This window comes from Pteropus medius, unplaced genomic scaffold (genome assembly GCF_902729225.1).
Source record: "Pteropus medius unplaced genomic scaffold, Ma_sr-lr_union100, whole genome shotgun sequence".
NCBI lineage: Eukaryota > Metazoa > Chordata > Mammalia > Chiroptera > Pteropodidae > Pteropus > Pteropus medius.
Window position 1 is genome coordinate 21,022,967 of NW_024354502.1, and position 27,347 is coordinate 21,050,313.

General features: G+C 42.1%; 1 protein-coding gene across 1 annotated transcript in view; it reads left to right on the forward strand.

The window, feature by feature from the left end:
• SNX31 (sorting nexin 31) overlaps window positions 1-27,347 on the forward strand; it is a 55,299-nt gene that overhangs the window by 6,633 nt on the left and 21,319 nt on the right. The window contains exons 3-9 of the mRNA XM_039853537.1: window positions 2,184-2,298; window positions 4,052-4,116; window positions 10,670-10,780; window positions 14,716-14,806; window positions 15,770-15,857; window positions 18,953-19,022; window positions 24,357-24,449. Coding sequence (XP_039709471.1) covers window positions 2,184-2,298; window positions 4,052-4,116; window positions 10,670-10,780; window positions 14,716-14,806; window positions 15,770-15,857; window positions 18,953-19,022; window positions 24,357-24,449 — 633 coding nt within the window. The remainder of the gene's footprint in view (window positions 1-2,183; window positions 2,299-4,051; window positions 4,117-10,669; window positions 10,781-14,715; window positions 14,807-15,769; window positions 15,858-18,952; window positions 19,023-24,356; window positions 24,450-27,347) is intronic.

Genomic DNA, 27,347 nt, shown 5'->3' on the forward strand with positions numbered 1-27,347 from the left:
AAATGTCATATAATTGAAATCATACAGTATACAGCTTTTCCAGACTGTCTTCTTTCACTTATCAATATGCATTTAAGTTTCCTCCATGTCTTTTCATAGCTTGATAGCTCATTTCTTTTTACTGCTGGATAATATTCCACTGTATGGATGCACTACAGTGTATCCGTTCACGTATTTAAGGGCATCTTTATTATTTGGGGTAGTTATGAATAAAGCAGCCATAAACATTCACACACACATTTTTGTGGACATAGTTTTCAAATCTGTTGGATATATATCTAGGAGCATGATTACTGGATATTATATAGTAAATATTATACAGTAAAACTACATTAACTTATAAGATATTACCACGCTATCTTCCAAAGTGACTATATCATTCTGTATTCCTTCCAGGACATGAATTAAAAAAATTTTTAATCACAAAAATAACTGTTGGAATCAAATTCAAATTCTCTAAAAATCAAATGAACAATGACCTAGCAGAGCAAACAATATACATCATGATGCTGTATCTTACCTACAGGCAGACAGTTAATGATGTCTAGAAAGTTACCAACACTGTCCAATAGAATTTTCTAGCTGATGCTCTATATTGGCTTTTCCCAGTTCTGTAAGAACTTGCCATATTTTGAGTGGTTACTGAGTATTTAAAAATGTGGCTAGTATGACTGAGGAACTGAATTTTAAATTTTATTACATTTTAATTAATTATAGTTCAAAGTTAAGGAGTCATAGGTGGCTATCATATTGGATGGCACAGTTCTAGGTCTTTTAAGGATACTTGCTTTTACTTGAGTGAGATGGGAAACTCTGCAGGATTTTGAGCAGGGCAATGGAATGATCTAACTTACATTTTAAAATATCATTTTAGATTCTGTATTAGGAGTAAGCTGAAGGGAATCGAGGACTTGGAAGGCTACAGTAACCTGAGAAAGACGACAGTCGTTTGGCCAGGCTGATGGCAGTGGGGGTGGAGAGGAGTGGTCGGGTTCTCCGTGCATTTTGAAGTTAGGACCTATGCAAGGTAAATATTTGCCAAATGCACACTGTATTTGTGACAAAGGCCATGGAATTAAAATTCTTCCCTGTTTTCAGTCTCGTCTGTCTGGAACTGTTTCATCTTCTTTAAGCATTGACTATTGTAGCAGTAAGAGTTTAACCCCTCCAGAGGTGCCATTAAAACCTGACTGGGCGTCTGACTGGTTTCCTTTATCTTGCTTTAAGGAGGACGATGCTGTGCCTTAACTTTAAGGTGCCACTCTAAGCGTAGGTTTGGCATGAAGAAGACATACCTCGGTGATCTTAAATTAAAAATCATTTTTAATGCCTCCACTGCTGACTTGAATAAATATAATTGTCATGGTTTGGGGTCATACGTGTGTGGGTGGAAAGGAAGGGTGTGACCGGCTTTCTAGTGGGATCATATGTCAGCCTTATGGGAATTCTATAAACCAACCCTGTCCAAAAGAAATATAATATGAGCTACACATGTAATTTAAAATATTCTGGTAGCCTGACTAAAAAGCATAAAAAGAAACAGGTAGAATTAATTTTAATATATTTACATAATCTAATATATTCAAACTATTATCATTTCAACATGTAATCAATATTAAAAATTGTTAGATATTTACATTCTCTTTTATAAGCAGCTAAGTCTTTACAGTCTGTTATGTTTTACACTTAGAGCACATCTCAGCTTGGACTGGCTGCATTTGTAGTGCTCATTAGCCATAGGTGGCTGAGTGGCTGCCATATTAGCACAGCTGTAAACACCTGCTGTTACGCTCACATTTGGTGGAGGCAGATGTGGGGTAGCAAATTAAATTCCTAACAATCATCATTGATATTATAGATACTATTGAGGTGTGAATTGTATGATGTGAGTGGCAGGTAGTCTTATGAAAACAAAAAATTTTAATGTACCCCAAATCTACCAAACTCAGACTGAAGTTGTCATTCTGTGATATGTCTAATATAGTATCTCTAGGAATCTATACTGAAATAAATTCCTCCTTAAGCCAATCAAAGTATCTCTCTTTCCTCCCTTCGGCCACCAGGAAGGGTTAATTTTAAAGAAAGTCCTGGAGTGAAGTGTGCCCTCTGAGGGGGCTTTGCTATCTCCCCAGCCTTGACTTGGAGGCTCTTTGCCATAAACGTGTGTTTTGTGCATCTTTCAGCTGAGACGAGTGTTTGGAAATTGCCTGCCTCCCTTTCCACCAAAGCATTATCTTGCGATGACCACATCTATGGCCGATGAGAGGAGGGACCAATTGGAACAATACCTGCAAAATGGTAGGTCTTTGGATTTTTCATGTATAGATTTATTGAGATTTAGGTTCCACATCATAAAATTCACTCATTTAGAGTGTACAATTCAATGGTTATTCGTATATTTTCAGGATTGTGGAGCTATCACCATGATCTAATTTGAGAACATTTTCATCACTCCAAAAACAAATCTCACACCTATTATCAATTGTTCCCTAGTCCTCTTTCCCACCAGCCACTACACTAGTCTCTATCTTTATACAGTTGCCTGTTCTGGACATTTTAGATAAGTGGAATCTTACAATATGTGGCCTTTGTATATGATTTTAAAAAACTTTCTTTTCTCTAGCTTACCTTATTGTAAGAATACAGTATGTAATATATATAATGTATAGAATGTGTGTTAATTGACTGTTTCCAGTCAAAATGCTTCCAGTCAAAAGCAGGCTAAGTTTTGGAGAAGTCAAAAGTTATGTTCGGATTTTCAACTGCATTAGGATTGGTGCCCCTAACCCCCACGTTGTTCAGGTGTCAACCATATACAATGAAAGCTTCATTCCCTTCTACCCCAGACCCCCAGGCTTCCTGAAGTAAACACTATTCCAAGCAGCTTGTGTATTCTCCAGAAATGATCTGTGTGTATACGAGCATGTATGTACATCTCTCTTTGTTCAAAAGTAATTGAAACTTAGCCTACACATTTTTCTGTATCTGATTTTTAAAAACGTTTTATTCTTAAAGAATCTCTGACTTACAGAAAAGTTGCAAAAAGTAACAAAAAAATTTCTGTAGACTCTTCACCCAGATTTTCCAAATGTTAACGTTTTACATTTGCTTCATTGTCTCTTTCCTGTGTGTGTGAGTATTACAAATGTGTATGTGTGTATATGTGTGTGTGTGTATATATATATGTATATACAATTTTTGAGATGCTTGTGTTACACAACCCACTTCATCCTTAAATAGTTCTGTGTGTATTTTCTAAGATCAAGGACATTCCCTTCTATAACCATGATACAATTATCAAAATCAGCCAACTAACAGTGATACAACAATGTTTTCTAATCTAGAGACCTTGTTCACACTTCACCAACTATTCCACTGGTGTCCTTCACAGCAGAAGAAAAAAAAATTCTTCTGTATGTTCATTTTTTTCATCTTAAAATATATATCTTATAGATCTTTCTAGGTCAGCAATTATGGATTTACCTCATTTCTCATGGCTGTACATTGTTTTTAAGCATAGTAAATGAAAATTTTAGAAGTCATCTATTTCTCACTTGTCTTTTGTAATGGCAAATATACTTCATTTAGACCTGTTAAATAAGCCCGTTCAAACTCAAAATGTGATAGTTTTTGAATTTGCATTCTCTCTTGGTTTGTTTTCTCACGTCTTAGGGAAATACTCCTTTAACAACTGCCCTTTTCACACATGATCACGGTGTTCAGCAGGTCACTTTCCCAGGTTCAGCCTTTATCCATGTCGTCAGGATGTCTCCCACCTCCACTTTGTCAAGATGGCTGTTGAATGATTCCGGTACGCATGAGTAAAATGATTCCTGGAAGCGGTCACCTGGGATTGCTGTGGTTGTCAAGGCTGCCTGCAGGAGGCAATCGCTGCAGATTTTCATGTATCTGGGAGGTTACAAACTCCACTGCCTTCGAGGAGGCAGTGGTGCTCTGGCGAGGGCCGGAGGGTTCCCTGGAGGACAGAGCATTTTAATAGAGAAGGCAGCCCAGCCCCGTGCTAACCTGGCTCGCTGTCCATGTTTTTCAGTAACTGTGGACCCGAACATGTTGAGAAGTGATGTCTTCGTTGATTTTTTAAAAGTGGCACAGCTGGTAAGCTTGCTCTTCTTCATTAATGTTGTATTTCGCTGCAGAATATATCTCTTCGTTAATCACGTGTGCATTTCTAGCCATCAGCCCTACAGAAGCTTACTTCAACTGAAAGTTGAAGTGTTGTGTCAAACAGAACATTGGAGACTCGACACAGGATGAGTACATGTCTGGGAGACGTTGGTCAGGGAGCCCTTCTAAAGGCAGTGACATCTAAGCTAGTATCGGAAGATTTTGGGGGTAGACAGGGAGATGAAATTATACTCTAGCTTTTTCTTTTCATTAGGAGAAAGAACAACAAACCACTTAACATCTGGTAGTCTGGGAGACTCAGGACTGACATTAGGAAAACAGAAGCAGTCGCCACTTCTTACTGGGGGCGGGTCTACTCCAGCTGCCAGTAGACTCTTCCCTTGACCCCTTCTAGGGCCATGGTGACTCATGAATAGTAAATAGGTGCCGTCAGCGCCAGAGAGAATTTGCTAGCCAAGCTTGCAGCAAGACTGCTCCTGCGGGGCTGGTGGGAGTTGGGAGGGCTGGGATGAGCAGTGGTGATATGTGGACGTGCCAGACCATGAAAGGAGCCCAAGGAACAGAGAACAGGCAGCTTCCCCATCTCAGTATTATAGAGACCCTACCTGGATATTTTCACTGCGTCTGATGAGTTCTTGGCCTGCAGTTTCCAAGTCATTATTGCCAAATAATCACGGGCCCACAAGCCTGGCTCTCCAGGGCTCAGCAAGCACAAGCTCTGGGCAGGAACACACAGCATCAGAAACGTGAATCTGAGAGTCCAAGGGGGGACTTTCCCACAGCTGGCCAAAGGCAAACTGCAAAAATAAGAGGGGTTTGCCTCCATAGGGGCGTTTAATCAGGGCTAGGCCAGAGCCTTAGGTACAGTGCCTCACAATTTGTTGAGGGAGGTGCTATCAGTGTCTCTTTTTCAGTTTAAGTTATTTGTCCAAAGACACATATCTCACAAGGAGAAGAGCTGGGATCTGACCCCAGAAGCCTGTATCAAGAACCCCTGCTCCACTGAGGTTATGAGATATTTCTAGAGTGGTAGTAGCCCACCCAGCCCTGCCACCCATGGTCTCCCTTGTGTTCTGTGTTTAGACCCTCTCTACTTACTAGGCTCTGTGCTTCTGCCCCGTGATCACCTTAGAGATGAAGGGACTTTTGGGAAGGCAAAACTGAAGTTTTCAGACTGAAGACCTTTTTACGTGTCTAATTCTTAAACTGTTGTGTTCTGTGGCCTCATGTGAACATGTTGAGAAAAAGAAGACAAGGTATTTGGAGTGGCTTTGGTGTGCCTGAGAAGTTAGGGTAACTTATGTATTGGGGAAGTTTTGCCCACTGTGGCTATGTTTGGGGATCTAGGAAGTGACTATTTCCCCATTTCCTCTTGAGAATGTTTCCCTTGCAGTGAGATGATTAGGGCCTATTATCAAATGTGATGGAAATTTAGAGTTTGGCAAGTTCAAGTACGGATTTTCTGGGATAAGAAACCTCAGGTGTAAGCATCAGGGCTGTCAGACATTCCTCTTCCTCAGAGCAGAATATCAGTAAAGCACACCGGTTGATATTCTTTGGGAAATTAACAAATTTCTCAGGTTATTAAAATCAATTTGAAAAGAATTAGCACATGTTTTAAAGTGTGTTAAGGGAGCCCATGATATTGGAGGATTGCAATGTTTCTTAAAGGGAAATGTGTCCATTTTTCTAGTGCGAATTGTTTATTTTGTTTCTTGATCTTAGATCAGAATGACAGCTTAATTAAGGTTTGGTTTTTCTATGATCCAAATTCACCAAGTTGGCTTTTTACCTCTCATTGTGCTTTTGTATTGCATTTACATTTATTAATTATATACATTCTAGTAAAATTGAAATATCACAGAGGCCAAACTCCTCCTCGATTACTACTCCAAACCTATAATGTTTTATCTGGCTTTTATTTCATAATATGAAGATCTTTCGATGCATTGTTTATCCTCCTTACCATATCGTTCTAAAAATGTTTATTTTTTTCAAAGCAAAATGTGTTCGTGGTTTTAAAAGTAAAATAGTGCTAAATAGGATTATAACCATTTTCTGCTCTCCAGAGGCAGTGGCTTTCAAATCTTTCAGCTTTTCTTTAGAGATTTAAAAATCTGGAGGTTACTGATATACATCTCTAACTTTCTCTTGTTCTTCAATTTGTAGACATTATCCACTGATTGCCTGTTATGGGGATGGGGACTCGGCTTTCTTATATTCCTCCTTTCTTCTCAGTTCTGTTATGTCACAATTTATAGCTGGTTGGCCAGAATCATGGGTGGCCTGGACTTGCGATTGGCGTCTGAAGTTGGGGCAGCCTTGTGGGACCGAGCTGAACCTGTGGGGTCTGTGCTAACTCCAGGTAGCTGGCGTCAGAAGAGCTGGTATGAGCAGAGTCCCATGAGCAATATAAGACCATTGGAGTGTTTTAAACAAGAGGACATTTTTAGGTTTACATTTAAAAAATATTTCTCTCCCGTATTTTGAATCCCAGAAGCTATGCAATGGATTTTGGGGGCTTTAATCATCTTCCCCACAATCTTCTTCAAGTCATCTCCTGCAAACCGCCTCAGATAAATGCCATTTAGTAAAAATATATATATATTTCTCAGGAAATGCGGAAAATAGTTTGTGGGGGAGAAGAATGGAAGCAAAAAGACCAGTAAGAAGGCCATAGCAGGGGTCTAGGAGAGAAGAGACGTCAGTTGGGTCTAAGGTGGTGGCAGTGGAGATGAAAAGTGGACGGATTTCAGAGATAGTTTAAGATATAAAATGTACAGGACTCAGAACTTGAAAGGATGTGAGTGTTGGAAACATCTTCCTGAATCTTTTCTTGTTTCCTTTACTTTTTATCTGTTGCCACCAATTCAAATCAAAGGCATGTATGTCTTCCTCCTCATTCCCAACAATGACAAAATAAAGCTGCCATCTGAGTGACTGTAATGAGTGCCGTTCCAAGTTTCACACGTTACCCTTTGAATCCTCCCCGCAGCCCGATGAGGTGGACGCAATTGCCAGACTTATTTTAGAGCGGAGGAAATGGGGAATACGGAAGGAGAGTAACCTCTCCAGGTTTATACCAGGTCGCATGCGGGTGCGGGGGGTTGGGGGGCGGGGAGGCTGCTAACCCGAGCAGTTCTGTGGCTGGTGTGGTTCTTAAACAGGTGGTTGGCCCCACCCCTCAGTGCCTTCCCCGCGGATTACCACCACAACCAACCTGCCTCGAGTCTCCCCATCCCCCGGACTCTGTTCTAGTCTATTGTCACCACACTGCCAGAAAAATCTTTCTATAACTTCATTTCTATCCTTCCATTTCCCTGATCCAGAACCACCATGGCTTCTTTCTGCTTTTTACATAAAATTCTCGAGTGCCCGGTTCACGACCACCTATAATCTTACTTGCCCTACTAATCCACTCTGCGTCCTCACTTTTCTTTTGCAGGAGAATTTAATAAAAATATGCATTTATGTCATTTTAACTGTTTATGTAATTTAGATATCTTACTGGTCTGCGATGTGGTTTGAGGTGGGAGTTGCACTGAGGTAACTGAAATCAGTGGTAGATTTTCCTTTAGAATTATCAAAAATCAATGACCTTCTTTCCATTTATTTTATGAATGTTTTTCCCCTGAGGTAAGAGATGTCTGTGAGTATAGGCCAAAAACCTTTAAGAATCCAAGACCTAGGCAAAATGTACCTAGAAAGGGACTATTTGCGGCAGTTGCTCTGGGAAACCCTTTACCCTTGATTACCTGTGTAGCAAGCAGCTAAGTTGGGGGCCTCGGGGTCCTGCTATGATTCACCATCAGTCAGTTATCATGCCGGGGAACTAGGGAAATCTTCCAGAATGCCCCTGGAAAGGTGAGAATGAAGAAAGTAAGAAAGTGTGGCCCTAGGTCGTGTGGGGGTTGCTCAGGACCTGTGCTGTGCAGGGAAACCAAGGGCCCTGACATCCTCAAAGGATTCTGGGAAATGGAATGTGCCAGGACTGGTCGCTTGGAGGGAAAGCCTGGTTGGTGGTTCTACGCTGCCTGATGCAGAGGCCCGTTCTGACAGGAAGAAGTCACAGCAATGTTTGAAAAGTGACAAACATGATGATCAGTAAGTGGCAAATTCACATCATGCACCCAGAAACCTAGTCTATGGAGGGAAGGAGCATAACATGGTGCCTTATGCTGGTGTTATGGTGGTAACTTGGTGGCCATATAACTTATCCAAGCTTAGATGCTTGGGGGAGTGAAAGACGTGCTGTAATTATTACACTTGTATTAGGCCGTGTGGGTTGCCATAACAAAATGCAGACTGGGTAGCTTAAATAACAAAAATTCCTAGAACTGTGAGAAATAAATTTCTTTTTCTCTGTATGCATGGAGAGAGCAGGCTCTCTAGTGTCTCTTCTTATAAAGGCACTAATCCCATCACGAGGGCCACCTAACTCTAATCACCTCCCAAAGGCCCAATCTCCAAATACTACCACACTGGGGGTTCGGTCTCAACATATGAATTGGGGTGTGGGTGGGGGGAGGACACACACATCCCATCCATAGCAATGCTGGATGACAGCTTCATACTGGAACCTTCCCATTTAGAGCCCAGGCCCTAGAGTCATGTGGAGCTGGCCTTGACTCCTGCCTCTGCCACCATCTAGCAATGTGTCCTCAGGCAAGTTACTTGACCTTTGTGAACTCTTACTTCACCTGAAAAAAGGGAGATTAATAAGTATATATGCCTCATGGAGTTGTTCTGAGACTTATGAGTTATTATATGTAAAGCAGTTAGCACACAGCACCATGATCAGTGTCAGATCTAACAATATATTTATATATAACGAATACATACATATTTATAAATGATATGCTATATATACACTTGCCTATATATGGAGATATAATACATTCACAAACGTAAGGTTTTTTTTTTTTTTGGACCAACCCTTTGAATTTGGAAAACAGCACATTTTCTCTTCTAAAGTACTTAGGTTCAGAATCATAGAAACTTAGTAATTGTAAGTATGGCAGTGGGGGGGAGGTTAAAATTTAAAGTTAAAAATTTTTTAATAAAATTAAAGCTTATCTTTTGATAACAAAATTAGGAAAAATAAGCCTGTCACTAATGTGATTGGCCTTTTCAGGTACCTGATCTATGTCGTTGAGTTGTTGCATCCCCTGGTTTTCTACAAAGCTTGATGCCTGGTCTGCTGTGTCTGTGAACCTGGCGGGGAGCGTCCAGGAGGACTAAGGAAAGCGGAGGTGTTGCCCGCTCAGGTGGAAGGGTTTCACCTGGTCAGCCTACCTGAGCTCCAATTCTATGATCTCCAAACGGTCTTCAGATTGATCATTTAGATCTCTCCCCAACCAGATACCAGGAAGGAAGGTGACCTGGGCTGGATAAAAAAAATTTAGTCACTGGAAAGAGATTATACTTCCCCCTTCCCACTCTGCCCTCTGTGTGGGGAAGCAAGTTGCTAAACTGCAGTGGGCTCCCAGCTGAGGGCCGGCACCCCCAGCTCTCCGCAGCTCTGCTCGTGCTCATGCATTCTTGTATAGTAGTCTTAGAACACAGAAAATGGTTTGAGTGACTCTCAGTTCTCCCAAGGATGCCCCATAATTAGTGCCATTCTCAACGCCTAGAAGAGAAATGAGCTCACTGCATGCAGTGGGTGCTGGGCACTAGGAGTTAACCCTGTTGTAGGACCAGGGAAGAGAAAGGCTGTGACCTGAGTCAGCCCCCTGGAGGTAAGGCGACCCTGTAGACTGACAGAATCCGCTTTGGGAGGTGCTAGAAACAGCCCACCCTCAGCTGCAGCACCCTGTGAGACCTGTGAGATCTGTCTGGGAAGCCACTGGTCACGCCCCTTCCTGGCGTCCCTCTCTCTATGGTAAGCTGAGCACCAACCTCAGCTGTGCCCTTTCCTAAACTCTGATGGCCTTCCAGAGTCTCTAGCGTGTCCTTGATATTCTAGAGCGCTTCACCCAGGGACCTCACAGATCCTCAGATTTGCACTCGCCTCCAGCACAGATGTGTCTCCTTACAGAACGCATGAGCACGAGCAGAGCTGCGGAGAGCTGGGGGTGCCGGCCCTCAGCTGGTAGCCCACTGCAGTTTGGCAACTTGCTTCCCCACACAGGCCTCAGAGTTTGCACAGTTCAGATGTTTGATGTAGCAGAATCATAAATTACTGCATTTTATGGACTTTTAGGGATGCCTGGAAATATTCAAAGAGTTAAAATCTGAGACCACCAAGGGTCACTGGGATGATTTTTTTTAAATGGATACTTTGTTGTTCATTTGGAATTATTCAAGCTATAAGTCATTGCTTTGCCTCAGCCCTTCCCCACACCCCGCTTCTAATCCCTGCCCTGCCCTGCCCCCTAGAACCAAATCTCTGCATTAGCTCTGTGTGCTTCTGGGGACTGCATACCCCCAGGGCCTGGGGAGAGGACACTGCTGAGTGTCCCCTGCTGCCAGGTGCCCCACTGAGGGCCCTGTGGGGCTCACTGTGCTTTCCCTCTGCTCACAGGACACGTTTAGCATCACTGCCAAGAGAACGTCTCTGGACATATTTCTGCCCGATGGAAGGAGCATTCAAGCTGAAATTCTCACATCAGACACCGCCGAAAGAGTTCTAGAGGTAAACTCCATCCAAACTCCAGCTCCAGAACTGCACTGAGGAAGCATTCTGTTTGAAGGCAGGGACTAGGATACGGTTGCCTTCTGGAAGCTTCTTGCCTATCATTTCACTCTCGATAACATATCTGTAGAGATGCTGGGATTTTCTGGGAGACTGACCAATGAATCTGAGCTATAGCCAGTCCCATGGGCCCCTGTTGTTTACTTTCTTTGTGGGCGTCAGTTTTCCAGCGATATCTGAAGGCCTTCCCAGGGCTGCTGTCGGGTCCCTGGAACAGCCAGGATATGCCCTGGAACCGAGCAGAGTGCTTCATTATGGGGGGCCCATGGTCGGGAGCTGGAAGGAGGGCAGAGCCCAGATGAGTCTGAAACAGGCTGCACCCACGTGAGCTGGTGACAGGTTCTAGGAGAGAGTGACAACAGAGTTCTCAAAGGCTGAAAGAGTTGTCCCTTCTCCCCCACAGGGAAAACCCCTGAAACCGACACCTCAGTGGGTCTAATTCTGTGCCAGACCTGAGTTTTAGTTGGTTCTCTGAGGACTCCAAGGACGAGACCTAGAAAGCATCCTCTCCTCCTTCAGATGTGGCCATCAGCAGCTCTGCCCTCGGGCCTGTCCACCCTCTGAGCTGGGCTGCCGAGGGGATGCGGTCTCCTCACACCCACACACTGCTCCCAGGCCCCTTTCCTTTGGAGGGTTTTAGTTCTAATCCTACAGAGAAACATACCCAGGAGAATAATATAAACAGGAGAAAGTGGGAAAGTTTCTAGGACCTTGCCAAGTTCAGAAAGCTCTTGTGCTGGGGTCATGGTATCTGCCGCTCTCTGAGCTGGAAACGAGCAGAAGTGTTCCCTGTCGGGCTCCCAGCTCTGGAACTGTCTTTACCTACATCTGGGGTGGGAGAGGGGTCCCTCCTTGCATTGTGGCTCCTCTTTCTAGTCTGAGACTCAAGCCCGCCCGTGCCCTCCCAGCCTCAGAAGAGCAGTGAGCATCCCTAAGTTAGGGGACACCCCTTCTCTAGATCTTGGCCCTGCCTGAGCATGAGCATTTTGGACCTTTCTTCTTGCTAAAGTCACCGCACACACTCCACCCCCACCTTTCACAGCCCCTGTATTGCTGACCTGGTTGAGTGGTGTCAGCAGCCACCTGGTTGCTGAGGCCACCCAGTGAGAAGCTACCCTCAGCTCTGCCCCCACCCTCCCACCACTGTATCCCAAGTCTCTCTCCTACTCACCCCTTCTCCTGTTTCCTCCTATCCATCTCCATGCTCCTCGTTTGTGCTCTTAACGATCTCAGCTAGATTTCTATAGCAGCCCCCAAACTAGCCTTCCTGCTTCCAGTCTCGCTAATCTTCTGCACTGATTTCCAGAATGATCCTTCTAAATAATAAATAGCATCAAATAAATAAATAGATAAATAGCATCAAAGGCCCTTGATGCTTGAGGAGATTTATATAAAAAAAAAAAACCCCAAACCAAACCACAGTTTCCTTGATTGTCCGCCTGGCACCTGCAAAACGGGAGACAGACACAGTAATGAAGGAGAAGGACAGTAACAGTGAGAGTGGGGGCTACACAGACACCTCCAAGGCCCGGCAGGTGATGCGGACGCATCTGCACAACCTGAGATGATTTGGAAACGGTCGGGCCTGTGGGACAAGGGAGAGTGCCTGCCCTGCCCAACAACACCATCATTGACATGTTTTTTGCACACTGGGGTCGCTGGCAACCTAGATATATCTGCAGCTGAAGCTGGCTGCTGCTGCGAGTTTGGGGTCTCCCATCTGCTGGGGTTTGGACAATTTCTGGATTCAAATGACAGTGCTGCCATGTCATAGCTGAATGAGTTTGGGTAAGTTGCTTAAACTTTCAGAGTAACGTCTAAGTAATTATACAGATAGCTCATGTTCCTTTGCAGTGGTGGTTATGGTTATTTATCATAATTGGTATTGTCATTGATGTTATAGGGAGAGCTAAATAAGAATTGAGTAGGGCAATAAGGCTAGGCTACTATAATACCATCTGCTTTGTCCAGGTCCCCTTGTAACTAGCAACATAAGTTTAATTAGGTACATCTGTGATCTCAGAAAAATGTACTTTCTCTCTTCCAATCACAATTGCTTGTGAAAAATTCCAACCCACGACACCAACTTCATTACCATCAGGTAGGTTTAACTGGAGGTTCCCCCCTCAAAGTGGTGGAGTTCCCCCCAAAGGTAAAGTGAGCACTTTGCTAGGAAGAAATGTGAATTCTTTTCCAGCGGCTGGGAAATTCTCTAGCTGGCATAAAACTGTAACTTAAATTTTGTAATTAAAAGTTACGGTCTGTGTATCTCCTCAGGCATACTTGCTGCCACTCTCGCTTTGCTGTTCCCAATCATCTCATGCCCAGCAATAAGCTAAAAATCTTTTTTTCATTGTTTTTCATTGTTTGTGCTTATGTAGTTTTATTGCTGGTGTTTGTGTTTTGAAGCACCATTAACATTTGCTAAGGAGGAAATATTATTGTCTCTTCATACATGCTTACTCCTCTCAAAAGAAAGTGCTTGTATTTACGACTTTATAAAAGCTACTCCATTTCCCTTTCCTATTCTTCTGTCTGCCTTGGCATGTAAGCTTGCTGTCTTCACTGAATGATTCAGAGAAGAGAGAATCTCATTTGAGTGGACGTGGGTCATATTTACTCTAGGACAAGATGTCTTTACCATGTTACCTACCAGCACACGCTCACCCCACACACAGAGGAGCCCTGTGGTTTGAATTTGGTTTGGTTTGGTTTGGTTTGGTTTGGTTTGGTTTGGTTTGGTTTGGTTGAAGAGAGTGATGTAGAAAGAAGAATGGGGATGAGTGTTAAGTAAAGGTGTGAAAAGTTCTTGGGCTCTTCTTTATTTGCAAAGCTATACTGAGAGCGCCCGCTCATCCCACCCAGCTGATAAGACTTCCTCACGAGGTCATTTTCAGATCCCCGACAAGAAAAGTCCCCCTTCGTGCCTGGTATTTGGACAACTTCCATCGTGAGAAGTTGGAGCCGTGGTTAAAGCTTCAGCTCACACGCAGCCCTGTAAAGGCGAATCCTTGGGTGTTAGAGATGACCTAGAGGATTCAGTCGGGGCATGCAAGGAAATCACTGAGGAGCCCAGTCTTACAGAGAGATTGGGCTGGGTGGGTGAAGAGAGAGGGAATCTGGGGTAGCATGGAAGTTCCTGCTAAGGGAAGGGGAATGTGGGTGGAAAACATTATGAGGTTACAGGCTTGTGACCCATTGGTAAAAATGAACCCATTGGTGTTGAAATGAAAGCCGTTTGATGTGAAAGTCATAAAGGAACATGAAATGAGGACAGCCTGTGCCTGGGATCTAAGGATTTCACTGAGCAAACGCCATATAAATTAGACTTGAACATCACAGGAGACGTCAGAGAGAAGCAAGCCTGGGCGTGAAAGGCGGAGAGTGGCTGGTACGCTACTGCCGGTACACTATATGACACCTGAGCAGTAGGGGAACAGCTTTAGTCCCCATATCTGGTAATCCAGCCCACAGGAAGGTAGACTGGCGTGCAGGACCCCGGGGGCACGTATCACAGAATTACAGATGTTCCTTGAGAATGACCACTGCCGTCCAGGGGGCAGTAAAGTCCAAAATGATCCAAAAGCTCCTCCACATCTGGGATGAGACAACCAACCTCAGGGACAACCAGCCTCAGCAGAAGCCAGTTCATGTCCATTGTGGTAGGACAGATTTTCTTCTTCACACTATTTTTTTTTTAATATCTAAATTTTCTAAAATGAGTATGTACCATTTTTAGATTCAGAAAACATTTAATGTCTGCTAGCCCATTAAAGGACTTTTTATCGATGTTTCCAGGCTATTTCAAATTCTGCGTATCACAATAAGCCTGGTGGCCACTCCTAACGCCCCCCTTTTCTTGTCTTTGGTTGAAGGTGGTGTCACAGAAAATTGGACTGTGTCGGGAGCTGCTGGGCTACTTTGGCCTATTTCTCATTCGGTTTTGCAAGGAGGGCAAGCTCTCTGGTAAGAAGGAGAGAAGGAACACAGGGTGGGCAGGTGTGGGCAGGCACTCAGCCCAGGAGATGCAGGAGTCATGGCTGAGGGGCCGGTCACCCCCGTCCCACGCCAGGGGAACTCCCCAGTGTGTGGTCCCTACTACTGTTCTTTGCTCCTGGATCAAAAGTGTGGGGATGGGAGGTTTCGTCTGTGTTCAGGGTGAGTTGGGGACGAGCAGCTCTAGAGAGGTGGCATGGACAGGAGCAACATGCCAGGTCTTTCCAGAAACTGCACTTGCTCTGGCCGGTCCCAGCCCCAATCCTGATGTCCACCTCACCTTTACCAGTGTCCCCTGGCTGCTCACCGTCAGCTGTACCACAGTCTCCTGAGAATGGAGTGCTAGACTCTAGGCATCAGGGCATCCCATCACCGCTATTTCTCCTTGTTAAGGAATATTTGCGATAGAATGTGGGTGATATAAATAAATTCTGAGATTCTTAAAAAAGATGTAACGAGGTAGTGAAAGATGACAGTACGTTTCACATAGCTTGTGCTTTCCTCTGCAGTGCATTTTTAGATATCGTAAGTTTTTTAGCTGTGAAATGCTATCAATCATCTCAAAGTAGTTTACATATGTCCTCAAGAAGCTGTGGGAGGAAGTTTCAAGTTAGAAATTAAGGGGTTTGTGTGTTGGCGTGGCCACTGGGCTACGTGGTGTGCTGGTGAAGGGGCTGGACCTCTCTGGACCTGTTTCTTCATCTACCTCAAGGATAAAATATCACTTACTAAGGTGCTGTTATTTTATCAGAATAAAATATTATTTATATTTTGAATAAACTTTAGAAAATTAAAAATTACAAGTGCAAGAGAATATTATTATTGTGTTTTATCCTTTCCAGTGGTAATGCTTCCTGTTCTCATTTTAAAGCCACTGTATGTAAACTATTTGTGCTGTTTCAACCAGTAGGACTCCCTCTCCCCTTTCTGTAGTCATGAAAAAATTGGCGGACTTTGAACTCCCTTATGTGAGTCTTCGAAGCTCTGAAGTGGAAAACTGCAGGGTCGGACTCAGGAAGTGGTGAGTAAGCGTGGTGGCAGTGCGAGATGAGGCGATCTTAGCACTGCTGATCAGAATTGGTCAGTCTCACCATGTCGGTTCACAACCCCACAGCGAGTGAGAGACCAGGAGCTTAACAGGGAAGGAGAGAGGGAGGAATGAACGAGGACATTTGTCCTGAAGAATAGGATGCTGAGGATGACTTTCACTGATCTTAAGTAAATACCTGAAGGATATTATGAGGATGACAGTCATGAAGGTAAGGCTTGGAAAACAAAGGCTGTGGGGTGGGGACAGAAGCTGGTAACGGTGAAGCGCTGTGGGCCACAGGCTTGCTTTGCAATGGATTACTGGCTGTATTAATTGAGGGCCTTGTTGATGACTACAAGTGGGCCAGATTAATCTGTTGAACTATGGTATTCCCTGAAGCCGAAGGCTGGGCTTTGCCAGCTTGCAGAGCATTTGAACTCTAAGTAGTCGGCTTACCTTTCCTAAAGGATTCCAGCAATGAACACACATATACCAGGGCCAGCCATATTCCTAGATCAGTAGGACACCTTGCAAAAAATACTGTCATTTCCCCCAGAAACAGAGGGCCCTATGGAGAACAAAACACAGAACACTTCCCCCAGCCCGCCTCCACACACACCCTGTCCCCTGGAGTTCCCAGTGATTATTACCATGGCTGTATTGGATTGCTTCTTTGGTTCACTCTCCCCCAGCTCAATTATTCTCTAATCTGAGCACGGAAGCTTGAAAGAAAGGCATTTTGAAGTTGAGGAATGGTAGTTCTCTTGACCTCGTGGTGCCCTGCTAGAGCTCCAGTCTGCGGTTTTGGATTCTGGAAGGATATTCCCAGCAAGGCTAGAAGTTCATTTACTGTTACTCAAAAGTATTCTGAGAAAGGGTCAAAAGCTGTGGCGTGGAACCCTGAGAAGGGAAAAGGAAAACCCCTTCACAGTTCTATGGAAGGGTTTATAGAGTAGCTGTTCTGGAAGCTGCTTAGTAGCACGAGTGGCTGAGCACGATTATTCCTGGGATCACAGTACATGAATTTAAGTCACGACTCTTTCAGGGTTTAGCTGAATAACCTTAGCCAAGTTATTCACGCTCTCTAAGCCTCAATTTCTGTCTGTAAAATGGAAATAATAATAATAGAGTCTACCTCATAGGATTATTGCGAGGGTTAAATAAAGTAATCTATACAGGATCGTATACTCAGTAAATTTTGGTTTGGTTTGTTATCGTTACATTGAGGATAATAATGATCATAATAGTGACAATGACAATGAAAATCTTTGGGGCTTAAACTTTTTGCATATAAGTTCCCCAGAGAACTTGAGGTAGAGGAGAGATGAGAATTCTGCCCCTCACCTTGAAGCCTGAATTTGGAAATTGGGCTTTGCTTATGTCTTCTTTAAATAGGTAAATTCTAGATTATAAGTGCAAGATAAAATGTCTACCCTATCACAAAGCAGTGTCTTGGATCCAGGCAAATTGCCTTTGCTCATGGGAACTGGGAAGAAGGGAGGTCCCACTTCACTTGTTAGAGGTGAGGAGCAGGTCACTGAAAGTGGAGGGCGTAGGATTCCGCAGGTGCCTGGTCCACTTTCCAGAGTGAGTTCTCACTAGGTGGGAGCAGGGAGCCTAGCTCCACTGCCACGAGCTGTGGGATTCCTAGCAGATGAGGCTTTGCCGTGAGGCCTAGCCAGAATCTTAGGGATTTTTCTCTGTCCATGAATCCCCTGGTGCATCTTTCTAATGATGATATAGTTCTTTCCAGACCAGAGGGTGCCCACCCTGGCCTCTGAGAGCTCCAGGCTGGGATGGGCCTGGGTGCTCTCTGACTCCCCGATGCAGTAGTTTCTATTCTCTGCCACAAGGGATCCATGGGAGGTGTGAGTGAAATAGCTAAGTGAGATGTGAGTAGAAATACTTCAGTTGCTTCTCCCCAGAATGAAGTTGATCTTCAAGTAATATTTTCATCCTTTTCCTTGTCTAAGCCAGTCTCATTGGTCCAGTCACCCTACACATCTGAGTGTAGTGATTCTGCTTACCTCTGCCTTCAGATTGGTTATAGACCAGCCATAGCACACCCTTTCCTGACCATTTCTGTCAGTTCTTAGCATGATACCATGCTTATAAAGTAACTGTCATTTCAGTTCATCCTGGTGATTATGGATCCATTAGACAGACACGGAGCCCTGCTATTTGCAAGTCACTTTGCCAAGTCCCAGAGGGGCAACTCTGAATAAGACCCAGCCCCTGGGTTCAGGGGTCTTCATACCTGGTATCAAGATCAAGTTGATCAGAGCAGTGATCAGGATAAACTCAAGTGCCGAGGAAGCACAGTAGGTGGGCTCCTAACACAGCCTTGCAGAGTAGGGACCAGAGGAAGGGACATAAAGACGAGGCTTGCAGGCAAAGGCAGACAAGTCAGGGAAGGAGGTGCTGAGGGGAGTGGTCTTCCAGACTGAGGGAGAGGAGAGAAAAACACATGTAGAGTGTGGGGGAGGGGAGGGCAGGGAGGGTAAGAGATGGAACTGGAAATGAAAGCTGGAGTGTCCTATGACACTCAGAAGTGAGCAGGATAAGTGATCTAACTCCTGGGACTACGAGAGTCTGAAAGGTTGCTTGGGAAAGACCACTTTAGCTAGAATGTGGAAGGTGAGATTGAGGCAGAAAGCCTGCTGAGGACGTTACCAGAGCAGCTCAGGCAGGAGATGAAGGTGGCCTGAATGCCGGGCGGTGATATGGATGTGCATGGGGGGCAGGTGAGCGCACTGGGTATTGTGGGTGGGGAAAGCGCATGTAAGACGTGGCAACTCAGAGTGGGGCTGAGTGTAAACAGGGATGCAGACTGTTCCTCTAAAGTGTTATTTTTCGGCATTTTTGCTCTCTGTGCTCACCAGGCAAGAGCTTACAGTACAAAGAAATAGAAAACAGAGGAGGTGAAGGAACCAATTGAAAGCTAGGCGAGGAGAGGGGTGGGGCTTTGTTAGGAAAGGGATCCTGGGTTCAAAGTGCAGAAGGCCACCACTTCAGAGAAACTTGCTCCCAGCTGTGCCCATTAGTCTTGTCAAATGAATAAACCTTAATGCTCCTGAATTATGCAGGTACCTGGACCCATCCCTCGACTCCATGCTGATGGACTGCAGAGCAGCTGTAAATTTGATCTATATGCAGGTGAGGGTAACCAAGAACCATCAGAACACCGCGTATTATAGGCCATTTGGGTTTGAAACCATTAGAAAAAATTTGTAGTAGTTAAGAATTCTACCTTCATACCTAGAATAGGCAAATTCATAGAGACAGAAGTAGAATAGAGGTTACCAGGGGCTGGGGGGAGGGAAGGAGTTATTGTTTAATGGGTACAGGATTTTTGCTAGGGATGATAAAAAGGTTTTAGATAAGAGAATGGTGATGATGACACAACATTGTGAACGATTTTTAGTGCCACTGGATTGTACACTTACAAATGGTTAAAGTGATAAATGTTACGTATATCTTAACACATTAAAAAAATCAAAATAAAAAAAAGAAGTAAAGGAGTTTAGAGGGGAAAAAAGAATTCCACCACCATTTTAACAATCACTGTCTGAATGTACAGGTGACACACCATTATCTATGCTAATTTACATGAGCCTAGATAGGACATCCCTGATAATTGAAAGTTACACATGGTCCCTATATCTCATTTTAGCATTCTTTTCTCTTTCCCTGACCAACAAGTGGCATTCCTGCCCCCAGGGTCAGCTTCATAGGCAAGTAGCCTGTGAAGCTGCAGTGGGCTATGTGCTCAGAAGAACCCCACACTTGTTTAATGCTTCGCTGTCATATCTTTAAATTCTGAATAGTTTTTGAACAAGGGACCTCGCATTTTTATTTCCCATTAGGCCCTGCAGACTATGTAGTCAGTCCTGTCTCCCCCTCCCCGACAACCCGCCAAAAAGTAAATTTAGAATTTTGCCTCTCCTTCTTTCCCCAACTCACATGAAGGTTCTGCTAAGCAGTGGAAGGGTCAGCATGCCGCCTCCCAGATACATGTCCCATCACCCCCTCTCAGTTCTCCTTCCTGCTTCGGCAGCTCCCCTTCAGTGTTCACCCTCACCAAGTCAGCGCTGTCGGAGGCCTCGTCCTTTCTGAGCCCTGGCTTGACAGTTCTGGGAGGGAGGCGTGGAAACTTTTTTTAAAAGAATTCACAGGCATAGCCCACGATCTGTTCTCACACAGCAGGCAGAGTGGCAGGTCAGATTTTTGTCCTGTTCAAACTCTCTCAAGTCTTTCCATCTCACTCAGACTAAACCCCAAATCTTGACACACACATATATGTATTTATATATGTGTTTATATATGTAGTTTTAAAAAATTTGTTTGCTGTCTCTCTTCCTAGTGGGATGATTTCTCCAAAAAAGCAGGTATTTGTTCACTGCTGTATCCCCAGAAACTAACTATTGCTGGCACAACATCGACATTAAGCCCTGTCGTGGGCTTGACATTGTATTCATTGTTTTAAATGTATTGTTTCATGTAAGCTTCATAACAGCTCTGCAAGGCAGTTGGTACCTTTCACATTTGTGAAATGACCACAGTTCCATATTTTCTTAAAAAACAACGACCAGGTTCTTTATGTGCCCAGAGAGAGGAAACCACTCTGTTTCGTACTGATATACACAAACGGACTGCCTAGCATAGGCCGAGCAGTGCAGCTGAAGGCGGGAGAAATCACCAAATGCCTCAAGAAATAGAGGTAGTTACCAGCCAGAAAAGGCTGGCGTGACTGGTTCATGCACCATACAGGACTGTCGAGAGGCACTGTGTCATATTTTAATTGAGAGTGTTTTTACCTAGTGTCACACAAAATCATGGTATCTCAAAATCAAAGGCATCTCCAGTTTGACAAAATAGAGCATCAGATATGTATACATCTCCCCACTAGACCACCAGCCTCGTGCTGGGACCTTGGCTTTTTCGGCACAGGGCTGAGAACTTGGGTACATGCCTGAGCAGACACAGCAGATCCCAGCAACTAGAATGTCAAATAAGGAATCACAACTTTGTATCCATTCCTCCTCAGGTAATGTTTTAAGAGATCTAGACCATCTAATAAATCATTTCTACAAGTCTCTTCTAAATTCAAAGAAGGCAAATCAAAATATCACTCGATAAATGTTTAATGTTCTCTATTTTTATAGCTAGAATATAGTTTCAAGTTCATTTCATATCATACTTTGATCCATGTATAATCATGTTTAGTGGACTTATACTCATGTTATATGAGTTGGCAGGTAATTTACCATTTTAAATGTTTACTGAGGCTCATCACCATTGTATCCTCACTATTATGATACATTACTATTTGTACCTGCTTTATTTGCTATCACATCCTTGGTTGAGAATGCATTACCTAACTCTAATATTGTTCCTGTGGGAAATAGGGTCTTTGTGGCATGGTTTCCAGGGGTTCATTGTGATGAGAGGTAAGGGACTGCTAGCATCACAATATGATTTTTATCTGTCTTCACTAAGGAATTGCATACCAGAGAGAAATGGATGGTATTTCCTCTACTTACAGCTGAAAAAATAATCAGTTCATGGAAAGCATAGTGAATTGCAGTTTCAAAGATGTATTCTGTCCCTTGCTCTGCCGCTGGCCCTCCCTCTGTCTGTGACCTTGGACAAGGCACTTCTTCCTTCTGGAATTGGAACTACAATGTCCCCTGTTAAGCAATGAGGTTGAACTAACAGTCTCTAAGTTTTCTCCTAGCTTAAATAGACTGTTATTCAAACCTTAGCCTTTGCCTGGCAAAGTCTTCCAAAAATTGGAGTTTATGTGTAAATAACCTGTGCCATTATCATTGCCACCATCATTATTCCCTGAATCTGAGTGGAGGTCCTGAGAAATCTAAAGAGGCCCAAGGTCAACAGGAAGGAGAGGCCTGTAATGACTGCCTCCTTTGGGAAGCCTTCTTGGGCTCCTCTCAAAAGAAAATGCCTCCCTACTCTCTGCTCTCATGGTTTTTGTTTGTTTGTTTAAACTCTCTATTATGATTCTTCTCACCCAGCGTTGTAAATATTGGTGCATGTATGTATCTCCCTAACTAGACTCTGGCCAAGGGCAGAGGCTGTGTCCTAGGTGCCTGGGATATACGAATGAGTGAGGAGCAATTACCATTTTAAAAACTTAAAGCAAAGTTCTCGTGCAGTCTTTTGATAAATAATGGCACTATCATAATTAACTATTAAGGCATACTCTTGATTTTTCTAAAGCAGATGTACCCAGTGATGTCCCAGGATCAAGTGGACTCCGACAATTCTTTTTCGTTTTTAAAAAATGTACCGATGTTAACAAAATAGAAGATTGCATATAAAATTATACATTTCTGGGTTTCATAAATATTATGGTCAATTCTGGGCCTACATTAGAGCAGGGTCAACACAGGCCCATCTGGTAACTGTGCAAATTAGAAAAAGTTGCGCCTTCATCCAGGAAGGGCCCGTGGCTTGGTGAGGGAACTGGGGGCTGACCATTAGCCCCCTAATGCCCGCATGGCCCAGAACTCTTGTACAGGCTCACCAGTTTGCTCACACATCTCTGGCCTTGCTTGGCCACAGACAGAGGGAGGACCAGCGGCTGATGCCTTGTTTAAAGAGGCACGTGTTCTTCATTTCTCACTACTGTACCCTCTGCAGAGGGCACTAAGAGTATGTGTGATTGAAGCTCATGAAAACCACGACTTGTGTGATTTCACATGGTTTAAAACATTCATTTCTGTATAAGTCTCCATCAGCCGGTCTTTGGGGAACCACATAACTAAGTAGAAACATTTGTCTCATCATCTAGAGTGAGGTACTGTATATAACGTATTTGAGTGATGACTTGTGAACTCATAATCAGGGTCAAATATTTTCAAAGGCAGTGAAACAAAAAGTTACGTTACTCGTCCTGTAGGATATTTAAATCTCTGTGTTTGAGGGTCCCAGGTGCCCTAATGATGACTGATATGTCTTCAGTTCGTACTTACTGCCATGATTGCTGTTTACTTTCTCTCTTTAGGCAGGCTTTCTCTCTGACATTGTTGCCCTGTGCTCACAGTAATTACAGGACTCTAACAGCAAATAGAAATCAGGAAAGAAAAAGGTGTTTAGTTCTTCACACCCATGCTGGTTCCATTTTGGTGCGGTACCAAGATTCAGTTTTGAGAACAGTTTTTAACAAGGAGACAGTCTTGGGATGGGTAACTGCCTGTGTGGTAAGAATTCAGTGGCTTGGGCAAGTGGGGGAGGGCCTGGTGTAGTGATCAGATCTGGGTTTTAAGCCAACTTTTTCCACTTATTTTCTGGGTCATCTTGAAAGTCAGAACCTCTCTGGACTTCTATTTACCCATCTATAAAATGGGGTAATTTTCCTACCTTACAGAATAGTAATTGATAAAACCTACCTAAAACAGGTTATCAGTAAATATTACTGATTTTTCTTCTTGCTGAACTCATCTCTTGCTCTCAACCTAAATAGCAATGTTGAAATTTATTCAGCTTTTCGTTCTCCTCTTTAGAGATAAGACAAAACCTGCCAATACCACTGAGGGACGAAAAACACAGATTTATATTTATACTAAGGTGTAAGTAAGCACCTGATAATTGGCAGAGAATAATTATGTGTTTGCTGTATGTACAACACTGGACAAGCTACAATGAAGCAAAGGACACAGGATCTTCCCTTAAGGGGCTAAAACTCTTTTAAAGCGTGATAAATAAAAGCAGGACAGGCTCATTGTACCAATTTAAATTATACCAATTCTATATGAAACTTCTTGTTTCCCAAACCCTTTCAACCCTAAGTATTATATATAATTTTAGGCTTTGCTAAGTTGAGAAGAAAAAAATTATTTGATTTACTAGTGAAGTTAAATATATATTTGTCATTCAGAATTGCTTTTTATCAATTGCCAATACATATCCTCTGTCCATTTTTCTATTAGGGATGTTAACATTTTTCCAGTTGCTTTCTATAAATAATATTAACTCTTTGCCACATATGATGTAATCATTTTCCCTGGTTTGCCATTTACTTCTTAGTTTTGTTCTTGGTAGTTTTTATGTGCAGAAGGTTTATATTTCTATGTATTATATATTCCTTCATTATGACATTTTGTCTTTCAATCTTAAAAAGATATTCCCTACCTTAAGATCAGATAAAGATATTCACTTTTATTTTCTTCCAGTCCTTTTATATATTTTTAATACTTAGATTTTTAATGTATCTGGATTTATTTTATTTGGTGGTTGGTGAGAAAAATTAACTTTATTTATTTATTTTTTTTGCCAAGTGCTACCAGTTGTCCCCAAAACACTGAACAATCTCTTTCTACACTCACTAATTCAAAAGTAACTTTTATAACATGCTAGGTTCTTATATATGTCCACTTGGGTCTGTTTTTACAGCCTTTCATACACAAATATGTTTTTTGTCAAAGTAATTCATTTCTGTGAAGTTTGCTAATTTTATGTTGTTTTAAGGCAATACAAGACATTGAAAAAGAATGGGCCAAACCCACACAGGTGCAGAGGCAGAAATTAGAGGCTCTCCAGAAAGAAGACAACCAAACAAAGGTGAATCAAATATTGCACCAAAAGAAATCCCCTGGAAGGGAGTTAAAGAAACATATTGGAATTGAGCTGTTTCTGTAATTTATAAACCCATCAAGCACTAAAAATGGGACTCAAAAAATGAGAATACTTTCATTGATTTTTCTGATTATAAAATTAATAAAGGCTTTTTGTTTAAAGATTCTAAATAATACAGACACTATATTGGGAGTCCTTTATCAAGTTAATTAGTATAAATGAACATTTTTAATGACCACAGAGTATTCCATTTTATGGTTTATTAGCCTTTAGCTAACCAATTTTCTATTATTGAAAGTCAGATTGTTTGCAGCTTTTGCTGCTATAAATCACTTTGGCAGCGAGCATCATGAGGCCCAGGACTGTGTCTAACTTATACATACACTGTGTATTCCCAACACCTAGTATGGTTCCTGGCCGAAGGTCCCTGAGCACTGCGGCCACATCCTCTGTGTTTGAGTACATGTTCTGTTATGCTTGAGAATATATTTCTAAACATCCATTTTTTAAAACTTCTGTAAAGATGGTACCAACTCACACTCCCTGCCCCCAAGCAGTACATACAAGTCTGACAAACAAGACATATCTTAACAGAAGAAATGGCCGCTACTCCACTGCGTTGTCGTTTCCATTCTTTAAACTTTGCCATCGTTCACAACTACAGCATTGATTTTGACCAAAATGCAAACAAAATTTAGAGGACTCATTTATACTTGGGTTAATATAGAATAATTTTTCAAACTCTGTGATATTTTGAGAATTTTACCGCTGAGCTGGAGGGAAAAAAAGAAAAAGCATATGCTGCCACGATTTAGTATTTCTCCCGCTTGGTATTCCACAACAGAATTTTTAGGATTCGATTTCTCTGTGTATTTGTAAACTTTTACAATTATAGTTTCTATTTCGATGGGTAAAATATTGCTGCTACTTTGGATGCAATTACCAGTTCTAAGAACATTTCTTCCCTGTTGCTTCTTCATTTGGTAAAAATATTGTTTTTACCATGTTGCTATACTATACCAAAATTCGTATCTGTATTTTTGCCACAAAACAAATTTTATCTTCTATGATGAGTATTTTATCTAATTTTACAATACTATTTTTTAAATTTAAGTTTAAATTTTTTTAAAGTTTTTTAAGTTTAAACAATTTTATTTTTCAATTATAGTTGACATACAATTTTATATTAGTTTCAGGTGTCAACAGCAATTAAACATTTATATAACTTACAAAGTGATCACTTCGATAAATCTAGTACCTATTTGACACCATACATAGTTATTACAATATTATCGACTATATCCCCTATGCTGCCTATCACATCCCCATGATTGTTTTGTAACTGTCAATTTGTACACCTTAATCCCTTCATTTTTTCACCCATCCCCCACCACCTTCCACCTGGCAACCATCAAAATGTTTTCTGTATCTATGAGTTTATTTCTGTTTTGTTTGTTCATTTATTTTGATTTTTAGATTTCACATATAAGTGAAATTATTTGTAATTTGTCTTTCTCTTTCTGACTTATTAGCATGGTACTCTCTAGGTCCATCCATATTGTCGCAAATGACAAGATTTCATCCTTTTTCATGGTTTAGTAATAGTCCATTGTATATATGTACCACTTCTTTATCCATTCTTCTATTAATGAACACTTAGGACTTAGGTTGCTTCCATATCTTGGCTATTGTAAATAATTCTGCAATGAACATAGGGGTGCATATGTCTTTTTGAATTAGCGTTTTGGATTTCTTCAGATAAATACTCGGAAGTGGAATTGATAAATTGACATTTTGTCTTTCAATCTTAAATTGTCTCTTCTTTGTCTCTTGTTATAGCCTTTATTTCAAAGTCTATTTTGTCTGACATAAGTATTGCTACCCCAGCTTTTTAAAATTTCCATTTGCATGAAACATCCTCTTCCATCCCTTTCCTTTCAGTCTGTGTGTGCCTTTCAATCTGAAGTGGGTCTCTTGTAGGCAGCATATGTTTTCTTACCCATTCAGCCACCCTATGTCTTTTGATTGGAGCATGCAATCCATTTAAATTTAAAGTAATTATTGATAGGTATGTAGTTATTGCCATTTTATTACTTATATTTTTGATCTTTTTGTTCTTTTCCTTCATGAAGTCTCTTTAACATTTTTTGTAAAACTTGTTTGGTGGCAATGAACTCCTTTAGCTTTTTCTTGTTTGGGAAGCACTTTATCTGTTCATCAATTCTGAATGATAGCCTTGCTGAGAAGAGTAATATTGATTATAGGTCCTTGCTTTTCATCATTTTGGATATTTTGTGTCAGTCCCTTCTGGCCTGCAAATTTTCCATTGAGAAATCAGCTGATAGTCTTATGAGTGCTCCCTCGTAGGTAACTATAACTGCTTTCCAACTGCTTTTCTCTTGCTGTTTTTAAGATTCTCTCTTCATCTTTAATCTTTGGCATTTTAATTATGATATCTTGGTGTGGGTCTCTTTGGGTTCATCTCGTTTGGGACTCTCTGCACTTCTTGGACTTGTATGACTGTTACTTTCGCCAGATTAGGGAAGTTTTCAGTCATTATTCTTCTAATAGATTTTCCATTCCTTGCTCTTTCTCTTCTCCTTCTGGTACCCCTATGATGTGAATGCTGGTTTGCTTGATGTTGTTCTACAGGTCCTTTAAACTATCCTCATTTTTAAAATTCTTTTTTCTGTTGCTTTTCTATTTGGGTGTTTTTTACTACCTTGTATTTCAAATCACTGATTTGATCCTCTGCTTCATCTAATCTGCTAATGATTCCCTCTAATGTATTCCTTATTTCTATTAATATATTCTTCAGTTCTGACTGGTTCTGTTCTATTTTTTCTATCTCCATTTTTATACTTCTTATCTCATCGTTAAAGT